The 14,023-nt window shown below is 39.9% G+C and overlaps 1 protein-coding gene across 4 annotated transcripts in view; it reads right to left on the reverse strand.

Annotated features, from left to right (window-relative positions):
* STK32B (serine/threonine kinase 32B) overlaps positions 1 to 14,023 on the reverse strand; it is a 163,349-nt gene that overhangs the window by 149,032 nt on the left and 294 nt on the right. Inside the window, exon 1 of one of the 4 annotated variants that reach the window (XM_074541752.1) lies at positions 13,685 to 14,023. The exons of 2 other annotated variants lie outside the window; for them this stretch is intronic. In XM_074541752.1, coding sequence (XP_074397853.1) covers positions 13,685 to 13,693 — 9 coding nt within the window. In that variant the 5' untranslated portion in view covers positions 13,694 to 14,023. The remainder of the gene's footprint in view (positions 1 to 13,684) is intronic. One more of the 4 variants, XM_005485748.4, reaches the window with a different exon arrangement.

Genomic DNA, 14,023 nt, shown 5'->3' on the forward strand with positions numbered 1-14,023 from the left:
TTCAGTTATATTCTTACTTCAACCCACGCGTTTTACCTTATTCTGATTCTCCTCTCTATCCAGCTGGGAAGGGGGGCAGAGTGAGCAAGGAGGTGTGTGGTATTTTGTTGCCATCTGAGATTAAAACCACAACTGAAGTGAAATATTAAAGACTTCAAGCGAAGCAAACATAGATACACTTGGGAAACAAACCAAATCCCCCTCAGGTCAGCTGGTACAGAGGTGACTGAGGAGAGGAGGAGGACTTCAGACCAGCCACAATTCCCAGGTTATGGCTGGGTGTTGGCATTAACAGCAGGTCATTAGCCTCTAAGCTACAACTTAGATTTACCTCATATCATCTCACAACAGGCAAAAATAAAACTATTCACTTGGCAAGCAGGTTGGGGAGCTGACAGATATTAATGTAAAGAACACAAGTTCTAATTTTAACTACAGAAGTTATTAGGTGCAAAGCACAAACAAATAGTGAGCTGCAGAGGATAAAATTGCTCAATGTAGCAGAAGGCTTAGTGCCTAAAACATTCAGTGGCACTAAATGTGCCATACCAGTTCTGTATAATCACAGAAATAGAACCTCAAATGAGTTTAATTATAGATGTTAGATGAAAATAATGAATATTGGTGACTCAGTTCTACAGTTCCCTACTGCATACACTGGGTTTGTTTTGATGAGAGTAAAGTATATAAAAAAAACCTCTGTGTATATAGAGAAAAAGAGGGAGAGAGAGAGATAGCCTCTAAAATATATGTGTGTTTATATTATATTTTCTTAACTAGAATAAAATGGCAAATCATATATCAGAGCTTCTTCTGGTTATCTATGAAAATAACATTAAACAACCTTGGCTTCTTCACAGTACAGAATGGAAAACTTACAACATAGCAAAAAAATATATATCACGGCTTTTTTTTTTTTATTTACAGGTTGTGAAAAGGACTGGAAATCATATCATTAAAGACTAGAAGAAACATGTTGTATACAACAGTTGCCAGCAATATTTTTTGGGTGATCTGCTGGAGTGTATTCTTCTTTTCCAAATTGGAATGCAGTGCTTCAGGCAGATTTTTACAATATCCAGGACATCCTGTCATTCAAAAATCCAGGATGTCATTGATCCACATATGTCTGTGGGTCACAGGATGTGTATGCACTACCAGCAGAGGAAGGTTAGAGGGCTGACAGCAGCCTGCAGTGACTCGCAAGTATTTGTACGCTCAGGGAAGCACTTAAAATTCTCTGCATCTCACAAGTGAGAAACATGAATGCCACAATCTTTTCTCTGAAATGGACAGCTACAACAGTGAAAGGGCTGCTTTCTGCTATGGCATTTTAGAATCCATGACTGTGACACCTCTGGGACAGACCGACGGCTCCTGGCTCGGGAGCGTCAAGGAGCTGAAGTCAAGGCAGCACTCAGCCTAAGTGCTTGAAACCACTGAAAACAAGGTGTCTCCGCACGGCCACACCCTACTCAATCCTTTCTAAACAGCAGACAGAACCTCTCCTCACTCTCAGAAATAACAGAACCTCTCCTCACTCTCAGAAAAGCCTTGTGGAAGCCATTCAGAGAGCAGATGTTATCCCAGCAACAGCTGGATTTTGCCTCTACCTGGATGTGCTGCCTCCCACAGCCACAGCCAACACCTGTGAACCTGATGCCCAGTCCTTTTCCCAAACTATGATTTAAAATAAAAAAGGAAAAAAAGGACAAAATAGACTGGATGGTTGTAAATAAGTTTGTTTTGCTATTTTGAAGCTGCCCAGGCAACTTTACTGTAGCTGCTCTCTTCCCCTGTTATCAACAGAGAGCTCACTAAATCCAAAAGAAAAAGAAAAATTATTGCCCTGCTGAACATTTGGATCGACAGCAAGTATTAACTACACTATGACTCCTTTCCAGCAAAATTGCACAGCACTTAGTGCTGACAATTTTGTTCAATAAAGGTCAATAAATCCTTGCAGAAAGTCTTTCAATACTGAGATTTTTATGGAGAATTTCACACTAAAAATATATTTCTCTTTCTAAAGTGCCTTTCAGCTGGTATTATTATTTGCCCCATATAAGAAACCTCTAGTTTAATAACTTAGCTCAAAAACTTGAGCAAGAGTTCTCAAAGGCATCTCACTGGGCAGGAAAACATGTGGCAATAAGGGCATAATTGGCATTCGTTTACTGAAAAATCACATGAAAAGGCTGGGCACAGAAGAATCTCATGAATCTGCATAAAACTTCTGGCAAATCTGTTCCTCGTGTTATGTCCAAACCAATCTCAATAAAAGCTAACTTGGTTTTACAGCAATTCCCCACACATAAGATTGTATTTCTGTAGTTTTCACATGCTAAAACAATCTAATATGATCTGGGCTTCAGAGAATGACTTTTCCTTCTTCTCAAAGTGATCTTTTGATGATCTCTTGTTGTTTGACTTCAAGCTCTGTGTAGCAGTTCATAGTCCTTAAGATGCGGTATTGCCCCAAAAGCATTTGCAGGCTTTACAGCTTGGAAAGAGATTTATCTAAACCTCACCCCAAAAGGTAAAAAATCAATCTTCCTAACATAATGTGAAAGCAGTCCAGGGGAAATGGAAGATAGTTTCAGAAAGGTGTGAAGGACACTCAGGAGGCTGACAGTGATTTTGTGATTATATTGCATCTTTGTTCTAACAAGGGAGCTAAGAGCAGTTCTCATTGCTCAGCAAGGGAGGTGGAACAATCTCAAAAGGAAATTATAATTACTGGAAGGATTAACTCAGTTTGCATTTTTATATCTTAAATAAGGAACAGAAGGCGTTCCCTTATCGCTGCAAAAATAGGAAATAGAAGGAAAGTATTTTTTGTCCACTGCAGCAGGTTGCCTTGTACTGTATTTACCTTACTAAATACAACTTAGTCCTTCTTACACAGAACAGTGTCAACAATAGAATGATGAAATCACTGCTCTATTTTATTCAGGATCATACCAAGCAAAAAAATGACAGAGCAGAAAAATACATCAGGCGTAGAACTTATCTAAATGTTTCTAAATTTTAAAGAACTAGAATTGATATTTAGTTCTTAAAGAACAAGAAAAGAAAAGAAAGAAAATTAGAAAGAAGGTGGGAATAACACAAAATCAATAAAATATTACCAGATATAAGTTAAAAGCACTGATTTATTCATATTTTGAGTCAGATAAACAAACTGTAGGGTAGCTTTCATGAATATATCTAAACAAGCCTTTTTCAAAATAGACCAAAATAGAAAAAGTTTAACAAAGTATAAAACAGAAAATTTCATATTATGTTGTGATATTATAATGAAAATACTTATGAGAATATAAAACTTGGGAAATAAATTTCAGATTCATCAACCATGTTCAGTTATCATTAGAGCCTCAAAAACCTGTTTAAATAAGCTGCCACCAACCCTGGTAAAGCTTTCTAAGAAGCATCCTTCAAATTAAAAGGAAAATATCTCTGCCTTAATTACAGGAAGAATGAAACTTAGGTGTCTACATTGTACTGAATACCCATATCAGAAAATACAATACAACATTTCTAAGAACAAAAGCATTGCAATGTTTGATACTTTTGTGTCAAGACCTGTGATAGCAATCATAGAAACAGGGCGCGGGAGAGAAACTGATTACAAAGAATCTTCCATTAGTTGTAGCAGAAATAAATCATATGCAAAACTAGAAGAAGAACCTTGAGGTACTGACTGCCAGTAAAATAAACTGAAACCAAATACAATACTTTTTATGTTGAAAAAGGCATTTAAGATCTTTAAGCCCAACTATAAACTTAACACTGCCAAGTCCATCACTAACCCATGTCCATAAGGCCCCAATCTCCTGTAAGCTTTCCTTGCCAGGTTGGAAAATACAGAATTCTGATAGTCTTTAGAAGGGAGGTGATGAACTAAGAACACTTTTACAAACACCTTTTTGCAGAGTTCCAATTTCCAGTGATTAAAACCAGACCTGTCCAATTACTTCACAAATCCTAACCTTTCCATTCAGACTGTTTCATTTCCTTATTAAAATACAGGTTGATGAGAATCAAAGTGGAAATTAAGGAGTTAAAGATGAGGTCAAACTGAGCATATGAGAGCTGCATGTAAATAAGCCTTCTAATTATTGGAGTGGAAAATAACTTATTTAGGAGCAAAAGGAAAGAAGGCCTCATTTCTGTGATACAAAGTACAACCCTCCTCATCCCCTTGTTGATGGATATTTGAGGTGAATGCTCACTGCCTAAGGGAACAGACCAATGTATAACATTCAGGTTTTCTTGAGGACAAGCTGAACACACGTCCCAGGCAGTGCTTTCATTCTATTTGCCAGATTTTAGTAAGTGAGGAATCTGAATGGGAAAGCCTGGTAGTACTCACAATGAACAGATGCCTTCTTTCTCTCCTCTTTCCTCCAGAAATGTGTGTTTTATAAAGGTACAGTACTATATTGTAGCATATAAATAGTCTATTTTGGCCTAACTATAAAACTGTACTGTATACATGTACTGTAAAATTTAAACAGTATCATGTTAATTTCTAAGGCTCTAAAATGAAATACAAGGATGTTCCATCAAATACTGCATTAAGAGAATCAGTTCTAAGTCCTGATGAACATATTTATGCTCAACATCCTCTTGTACTGAGAAGGTGGAGGCATCTTGGGCCCCACCAGTGCTCATCTGCAGATACAGTGTGGTTTGAACACACATTTCTGATAAAGAAAATAGTTTCCTGGGATCAAGTGCAGCCAAATAAAAACCAGTGTTATTCTTCAAAACATTTAGTGTATTAGACACTGGACCCTAGAAAGCAAACCAATTTTGTTCTTCTTTAACCACAGGGGGAAAAAAAAAGACATTTGTCTGTTAGTTTTTTCTAAGACCCTGTATTTGCCACTCATGCTGGATTTTGATTGAGTCCAAGGAAACTCAGAATATGATTTAGTTAAGAAAATAATTTTTATTGATCTATTCAGTTTTTCATGTTTATATCATAATCATCTTTTTCCTGTTGCAGGGAAGCTTACATACACAGTGTTCAAAAGTACAACAGCAAATTAGGCAACAGCTCAGCATAGGCCTACATTAGGCAGTAAGTAATGTCATTCAAGGTAATCAATTTAACTGGCTCATGAAACTAAGTGGAACTGTGCTCAAGAGAGATAAAACACCCTTGATGTGCACACTGCTTACTACTGCTGCTCTTCCCCCTCCAAAAAATCCAGGCTTTTCCTGCTGGGTTTGGTGGGTATCCTGCACCTCTTGCTCCTTCCCCTCACATGTTTTACCCTGACAGGATGCTGTGGAGCTCCTCCACCAGACTGAACTGGAAGTTTTCCTTTTTAATTAAATACTGTCTAAGAATTTTTACTTTGTATTGATTGATCTCAGTAGCAACCTTTTCTCTTCCACACCTTTCCCATCAGCTCACTCTGGCTAAGTCAAAATGTTGTGAAACCACCAAAATAACTTGACATTCTTTCCTCTATCCCACCCTTCAGTGTTTAGTCACAGGTGTCACTGCCCACCAGGTTTTGCTTCAGGATGATTTCAGCTTCTGCCTTCTCAAACTTGCTTTTTTAATGAGAAATGCAGAAAAGAGTGAGTCTTGTGCTTGGCCAACAAAACCCTGCCTTCTTTGGATTGATGCACACATTCAGAAAGTACTGTACAAAGACAGTTCTGGTGAGGCAGTTCTCTGAGGATCTATGAACAAGACCATAATTCCTTACCATGTTTATTTCCCAAAGATTTTCTAATTCAGTCAGGTACAACATTTGATTCTAGGCTGAACTTCATTAATTGGACAGTGTGGTACCCCAGGTTCACAAAAACCCCCTAGCAGGTACTGCTGGCCTTGTAACCCACATTCACAGATCCACATCAAGGAACTCCTTCACTTTCATGTCCAGGGCTCAGTGCCTGTCCCACTGCTGCCAGGTGGGATGAGGTAGATCTGTTCCCCCTTGTTCTATGGGAAGCTGTCAGATCTTTTGAACTCTACTGGAAGTGAAACCAGTATTGAGCAGTAGAGTCAGTTTAATATCTCTGTACATTTGAAAACCATTTGTCCTGGGATACAACCAAAAATTTACTTCTCAGATTGATACCTCTTCCACCGTTCAGCTTTTCCAGTCCTTCAGAGCCCAGCTCTCTGAAAGTCTGCTCTTTGGCACAGAAAACAACAACAGCACACCTGAGGGAGCAAAGCCTTTTCACTTCAAGCAACAGCTGTGGACAGGCATGGGAGACAATGGCTGAATTTGTGAAGGAGGGATTGTAAAAGCAATGGTGTTGAGATTGAGACAATAATCTGTTTTCTGAGTTTATTTCACAAATTTTTCCTTGATCTTGAAGAGAAGTCTCTAAGTTTACCTTGCTCAATGCTTGGTTAACTTTGAATTATTTATACTTACTTATTCACAGAGAGCCTATCTTGATATCCAGGCACACCACATAACACAGCAAGAGTAAATGTTATCTCTCCTGAGCACTTCCTCACCACAAGCCAACAAGAAATCCCTTCACACTCTTAGAGTTAGGTCATGCCAACCACTTCTGCAAATTTTGGAAGTCTACAAATGCAGCAGCAACAATTTCCGTGGTGCCTTTGTTTAAGATGGAGGTGCTGACAAGGATGTCTCCATTGAAGAACTAAACCTTGGAAATGTAGTTTAGGATGGAGGTGCTGACAAAGATGTTTCCAGTGAAGAACTAAATCTTGGAAATGCAGTAAATATTGTTAGGAAGGATCTTGAAAATTTATCTGGACCATCTCTAAGATATTGCTGGCAGAGATTTTGTTGAATCTGGATGATGTAAAGTTAACTACAATTGACAAATACTTTAGCTGTCCCTGGAAAGGATCTTTGCTCTAATCCTGACAGTGTGATGTAAATCTGATGTTGCACAACCTTTTTAGGATATTCAAATGGAACAGAGATGCAGCTCATTTGAGACAGCAAGAAGCTAAGATGATAGTGCCAGATTCACCTTTGGAGCTCCCTGTAAAAAAGGTAAAACTGATATAGTATTAAACTTCACCTCCAATTATCATTTAGTGCCGGAAGAGGTGCACATTTTATTTGTGTGCAGTGTACCAAAGCCCAGGCTGGGAAGATGGTGATTGCAATATCACAATATTCCTTCTGAACCTCCTTGGACACAGACCATGTAAACTGTGAACAACAGTTTGGCACTTGGTACCACTGTGGCTACCTGAGATGATCACATTGCTCTGTGCTCTCCATTTTGTCTATATTCTCCCACTGTCTCATATTATGCTGTAAGTGTATTATGCTATAAGTGTAAGCTCAACAGTGATCTATTTTGCTCTGTGATTGTACAGACACTGGTATTAGGGTTTCTGAAGTGTTTTTCACTTCACATAATGATGAATTCCTGTCTAAAGTTCAATAAATGCAAACTAAAATTGTATAAAATTCAACACGGTCATAAAACAAAGTATTAAAAAATCCAGTGGTCTGTATCTAATCTATCCAAAATATTGATATTCAGCATAAAATAATGCCTTTGACAGCTGTGGTTTTCAACAGAACTGCCTTTGAGCAGTTTTTACACCACATTTTGGTATTCTTATCCAATTCAATTCTAAAGGGAACTGGAATATTCATCTTTGCAATGGAAAAAAGAAAATGCAATGTAACACACCTCAGAACTTCCATGAACAAATAAAAATCCAGCAGAAATATTGATCCCACATGATGTTTGCTGCTCTCTCTAACAGAAGGTATTTAGGTTCCAACCCTTTATTTAACTGTTCTTTAGGGCTGCATCTTGTGAAACAAGTAGTTAGAAAAGAGTGTGTTATTATCCTCATGATCTGAGTGTTGTGCAGCAGCTCTGTGGCTGCATCAGGCACTGTGCATCACAGCTGTGTGCCAGCAGGATGATGAGCACCATCAGATCACTGACAATAACTGGACACTGAATGCTCTGTTCTCAATCTGACTCACTTTGACATCTAACCATTGCTTTAAATTGGTTCCAAGTAAAACTCTTGTTTGTCATTTTTCCCTATGTCACTTTATGGTTCTTCACCTTTCACTGCACTTATACATAAACTCAGCCATTATGCTCAGAATTTAGCTACCTGAATCCATACCAATTTCAGGCATTTTTCTTAGGCTCTTTATCTGGGTTTTAGGCTTTTAGTACAAGTCTTTGCAGCAGCTGGCCATTTAATAATGATGTTTTCTGACACTCACCAACAATTTTAAATCCTTCATTTAACCTGAAGGCTTTTCTGCAGAGGAGAGGTAGAAATCAATTTTAAATTACAACTTCAAATTGGAAGTTTAACTCCAGAGGATGGATGCTATATTCTCTAGTACATAAGATTTCCATTGAGCTCTGCAGCAGCTCTGGTACTGCAGCAGAACAAAGCCTGGTGGCTCAGGCAGGGAAGTGGGACTTGAGCACTTCCCTGAAGTAGATAAAAAAGCACTACAGTGAATCAGGCTCCGGCCATGGAGAATAAGCCAAGCCTGTGCCTCATTCCCCACAGACAGGACCACACTGCTGAGGCACAGCTGTCACAGTGAGCTCCACAGAGGGGTGCTCCTGCTCTGCACCTTCAGGGTGCTCAGTGGAAATACATATTTACCTTAAATGTAAAGTCATGTACACCAAAAGCAAAAACAAGCTCTTTAAAAGTTCAGAATACTTATTTCTAAAAGTAACTGTAGCAAAGTTGATTTTTTAAGCCCCAAATAATCAAACACAACTGCCATATCACTTGGCAGGACCAGCTTCTAGCTTCTAACACTTTGTTTCTTATCCTTTCCTCTGTATCTTCCACCACAATGTAGGCAAATACATTATTCCTGTTTGATAGTGGTAATATCTCTCCTGAGTCAGCTCTTTTCTAAATTATTCTTTTTGACTATTTAATTTTCACACTTTGAATATGATTGAAATTTTAACTGAACACAGTCAAGCAAATCCAGCATGAAAGGCACTCTTTACAGTCACTAGGTTATTGCTAATATATTCATTACTTGTGATATTTACTGAGAATTTGCAAGGAGACTTTACCAATGGTGAATATTAGCCTTACACTTCTATTGCCATTCTTGTGAGAATATTGCTGGTTTTGAAGAGTTGAACATGAGGAAAAATTTACTTCTTTGCTCTCCTGATAGTAGCACTGGGTATCCATGTGCAGGAGAGGGTAGTTGTTATGGGAATAGGAAATATTCAAGGTGGAGAGAATCAAGTTCCTTTGCTTCAGTGGTATTAACCAAAGTAAAACTGTTTTCCTTTTACCTGAATTAACTACACAATTTGTGTAGAATCTTGCTTAAAGCTCCTTTTAAATGTCTGAAAAAATGTTATAATTCCACACCATATAAGGATCTTGCTTTGGTAAGGGGTAGTGATGCTGCACAACACCAGATGTAGTTCTCTATGCAACCCATACAGCAATAAAAATCAAGAAATGAAACATATTTCTCTATATCTTTAGGCAGAGTACAAGGTCTAGGCAAACAAAGGGCTCTGTTCCCTGGATTATTCCTAGCTGTTCTTGTGCCTTATCCTAGGCTAAGAAGAGAAAATTAGATAAATACAACATGGTTTTACCAGAAGTTTTTTTGCACATGAATAACCAGACATTTTTCCTTGATGACAAACTTATTTTGTAGATGGTAGAGTTGGCTTAAATTTAATTTTTCTCAGTTTCTGTGGAATGACACGTAAGAAGGTATAAGCAAAGCTGAATAAGGTCAGGATAAACTGACAAAAGGCAAGGTGGGGAGCTGTGCTGGTTTTGGCTGGAATAAAGTTAATTTCCTTCAGAGCTGCTAGTGTGGGGCTGTGTTTGGGGTTTGTGCTGGAAGCAGAGCTGGTAGCTCAGGGATATTTTAGCTATTGCTGAGCAGCCCTTCCACAGAGCCAAGGCCTTTCCTGTCCAGCATCCCACCCCAGCAGAGAGGAGGCTGGGGGTGCACAAGGGGCTGGGAGGGGACACAGCCAGGACAGCTGACCCAGGGATATCCCACACCAAATCCCACACCTCATCCCTATGGCTTCGTGCTCTGTATGTAAAGTTGGATGATGAAGGAAGGGGGAAACATTCAGTGTGATGCCATTTGTCTTCCCAAGTCACCATCACCCGTGCTCTCCTGGCTATGGCTGAGCACTGCCTGCCCCTGGGAAGCAGGAATAAATTCCTTGTTTTGCACTGTTTGGGTGCACAGCTTTTGCTGTCCCTATTAAACTGTCTTTATATCAACCCATGTAACTTTTTTCCCTCTGATCCTCTCCCTCATCCCACCTGGGGAGTGAGCAAGTGGCTGTGTGGGGCTGAGTGAGTTGCTGCTTGGGTTAAACCATGGAAGTAACAAAGGAAAAATATTATTTAGAAAAGGGAAATATGAGGCTGGCAGGGGTTAAAAGCAAAGCAGATTAAGTCTGGATATGATTCAGCTGAATACTCACACAAAGTGTTTAGTGGTCTTGATAGTGGTCATAATTTAAAACATTGTATTAAAAAGCATCAGAGTGTTGCAAGGAAAGAAGTGATCATCTTTGAGACTATGAATAATAGAAGTGGACCAAAATTCAGTCCTGCAAAAGGCCATGTACAAACAAAATGAACACCAAAATCTTCTAATGTGGATTGGAGTTCATCAGTGGAAGTTACTGAGAGGGCACTGACCCCAGGGTGACAGAACTCTTCACATGGTATGTCCCACATGGAAAGGGCACATGTAATTATAGACTGTGCTAGAACTTACTTCCAGTAGAGAACAGGATGTATTCTTTCCAACACATGGACCTGGGGAAAACTCAGCTACAATTCTGTGTATAATTTGGGTTATCTGTGTGAAACCAAGACAGGTTCAAATGCAGACAGATGCAGGACATAGGAAATGAGAAAGCAGTAGAAATAATAGAAAATTAGAAAAGGTTTCCCTGCAAATCAAAGAGTGAGAGGGGATATTTTTGCTGTCTATCAAAGCCCCAGAATAATCCTGGAGGGGGAGAGCATTTTAAACCAACAAAACTTGAATTCAACACAAATTTTGTAAGTAGGTGAAGGAACCTAGTCACGCAAACAGATACTTCTGACCATTCAAAAAGTGAAGTTCTGGAAGATCTTTCTAATAAGAATGGAACACAGAGAACTAATGTAGCTGGTAAAAATTGTATGCATCACTGCTTTTAAAAAGATTAGTGTATGATAATGATGTGTTGTACTGGCTCTAATAACTGGGAACTAACAGCATGAAGTTCAGGCTTCTGGTTCTCCAGAATATTTTTTCTATTATTCTGAACGTGGAGGGGAGTCTACATTCAGCTTACAGGTTTTAGATCTGCTCAGAGGCTCAATAACTGTTCTCATCAGAAAGCAGGAGGTAACTCTGAAACAGAAACCCCATAAGCTTGTAAGGCAGCGCCTGGGTGCTCTGCATACATTAATTTCATATATTTATTTATTAACTAATACACTGAGTAAGTAACTTTTTTCTATGATTTCCAGAGTGATGATAAATGGTTTTAAACCTCTACTTCCAAAATTCATGTTTTATTCTATGCTCATCATAAACATGCATGGATATAAAATGGCAATACTTTTTTACTGTTCATTTTTATAATTTTAAGAGGCAGCTGTGACATTATACACAATACACTAAATAGATTAGTTTATAATATTCCTACAACTTCCTATTCATACACAACTTACTTATTCAGTTCTCTATGAATTGATTGTTCTTCTTGAGCAATTACACCATTTCAAGAAACAAATCCACTTTTTCTTATTATACTTTTCATTACCTTTTTTTTATTATTAATATATGTTGAGTCCAATATTGTGGGAAATGGTGACTTTTATAGCTACTAGTGGGAATAAGAAAAAACAGCTTCATTTTGCATTAAATCCTGTTAGATACAATTTCAAACAGGAGATATTTTCCCATATTGTTTAGGTACATGGGAAAATGCCATCCTGAATAATATTTTGAAAGTACTATTGGAAATTGGTTATTGTTTCAAGAGCAACGGACTCTTCTGAACTAGATGGTTGTGCCAAGCAAAATATATTAAGAGGACTAGAAGATTATGTTAGCAACATTCATAATGGGGAAAACCACCTCAGAACAAAAGAAAACCATGCAAAGAATAAATAATGGCCTAATTGAAATCCATAAATATTTAATGTGCTCTTTTTTTATTAGCTGTTAATAATGGCTGCATTGCAAAAATGCTTTCTGGATAGAAAGAGAACTAAGTGCCTTGAAGGCTTTTCTGCAATAATTTACTATTGAACTTTGTTGATTTTGTTCAAAAACTGACCACAGTTTTGTAGCATGGGGAAAAAAATAAACTTGGTAATAGTTCATGGAAACTGCTAACTCAGAGTCCAATTAGAAGTCTTCAAAGGCAGGAGTGTGGGTATCTTTTTACCTTAGGGTGTCTGGACAAGATTAACTTTTCATGCTTTCACTCTGGAGTATTTCTCAGCAAGTTTCCTCAAGGTTTGCAGCCCCAACTGAGCATGGTTGAGACTTTGCCTGGGGGGAGGTGAGGGGGGCTCCTTCCCATGTTTGCGCAGCATGACTTATGGTAAAGGTCTGAAATTTTCTATCAGTACAAGGAAATGGCAGCTATGGCTCCACAACACACAAATTGCACACGATCTGTCCCACTCCCCACACAAACAATGGAATGTTGTAAACCACACCTCACCATGCTTTGCTGAGGAATAGGAAATGGTAATCTCATCTTAAATGCAAGATGTAGTCACCCTTTCAAGCACTCTACATGCGTTTAGGGCATTTCCCCCCTACTAGGAAAACAATACGAGTATCTCCATGTGCCCTGAACATACAGGGCAAAACATACGTGTTTTTGACTTGTTATAAAACCCAGGAAGCCAAAACAATATGAGTCTATTAAGGCACAATCTTCTTAACAAAATATATTGGGAACTTCTGGGGAAGTTCCTCCAAATTAGGCACCCATTGCCTAGATAGGCAGCAACATCCATCCCATAAGTAACATTAAAAATATTTCTACATTAATATACAAATATCTGCTCTCTAAGAGTGCTGTGTTCTCTCTGCTTCAAGACCCGAAATTATTTTAACTGAAATGCATTCACATAATTCTAATTAAATACAGTCTACATTGGAAAATTACACTGAAATGCATAAAGAGCAAAGAAACACCACATTTTAGGCAAACTTTTCCATTGCCTCCCACAAACTTTACAAGATATACTTTCTTATGACACATTATCTAGGTAGGGACTAGAACCTCGTAGTAATAGAACACGCTAAAAAAAAGTTTCAGAAAGTAAAGGTGATGGAATAAGTATAGAGTACGAGAGACATCACCATTTATAACAGGCAGGTGGGCAAAGCGACAACTATAAACAAAACCAAAAGCGTGGGCATCCATCTCACACGCGATGCCCATTCATAAGCGCGGGTTCGAAGCTACCTGCCATGTGCTTAAAGCCCGGCTGGCGATGTGCTAGACGCGAGCCTCCCGCTCTGCCGGTGCGGACGGCAGGACAAAGGCGGGCAGCGCACCCGCACCCGCAGCCCGGGGAGGCTCCGCGCCCGCGGCTCCCGCACGGAGCGGGGCCGGAGCCGCCCGGAGACGCCGCGGCGCGGGGAGAGGAGCGGCTTGGTACCGCGGACAGCTCCTCACTCACCGTCCTCATTCTCGTCGAAGACGGGCGCCCTGTGGGAGTGGCCGCCCCCCATGTTATTCCGCGGCCGGCTCCGCATCCCCCGCCGCCAGCATCCCCCCGAGCGGGGCACTGCCCGCCCGCCGCCTGCCCGCCCGGCCCGCCCGGCCCGGCCCGGCCGGGGGAGCTCCGCAGGGCTAGCAGTCACCCTGCGACATGGACGCGATCCGTCTGCCCCTGGCAGAGACCGCTGCTGCCTGGCAGAGACCGACTTGGCCCTTCTCTCATCGCGGAGGGGCAGGGGAGGGAGGGAGGGACGGAGTTAGGGGAGGAGGGAGGGATGGAGGGGGAGGGAGGAGGAGG

The sequence above is a fragment of the Zonotrichia albicollis genome, chromosome 5, assembly GCF_047830755.1.
Source record: "Zonotrichia albicollis isolate bZonAlb1 chromosome 5, bZonAlb1.hap1, whole genome shotgun sequence".
NCBI lineage: Eukaryota > Metazoa > Chordata > Aves > Passeriformes > Passerellidae > Zonotrichia > Zonotrichia albicollis.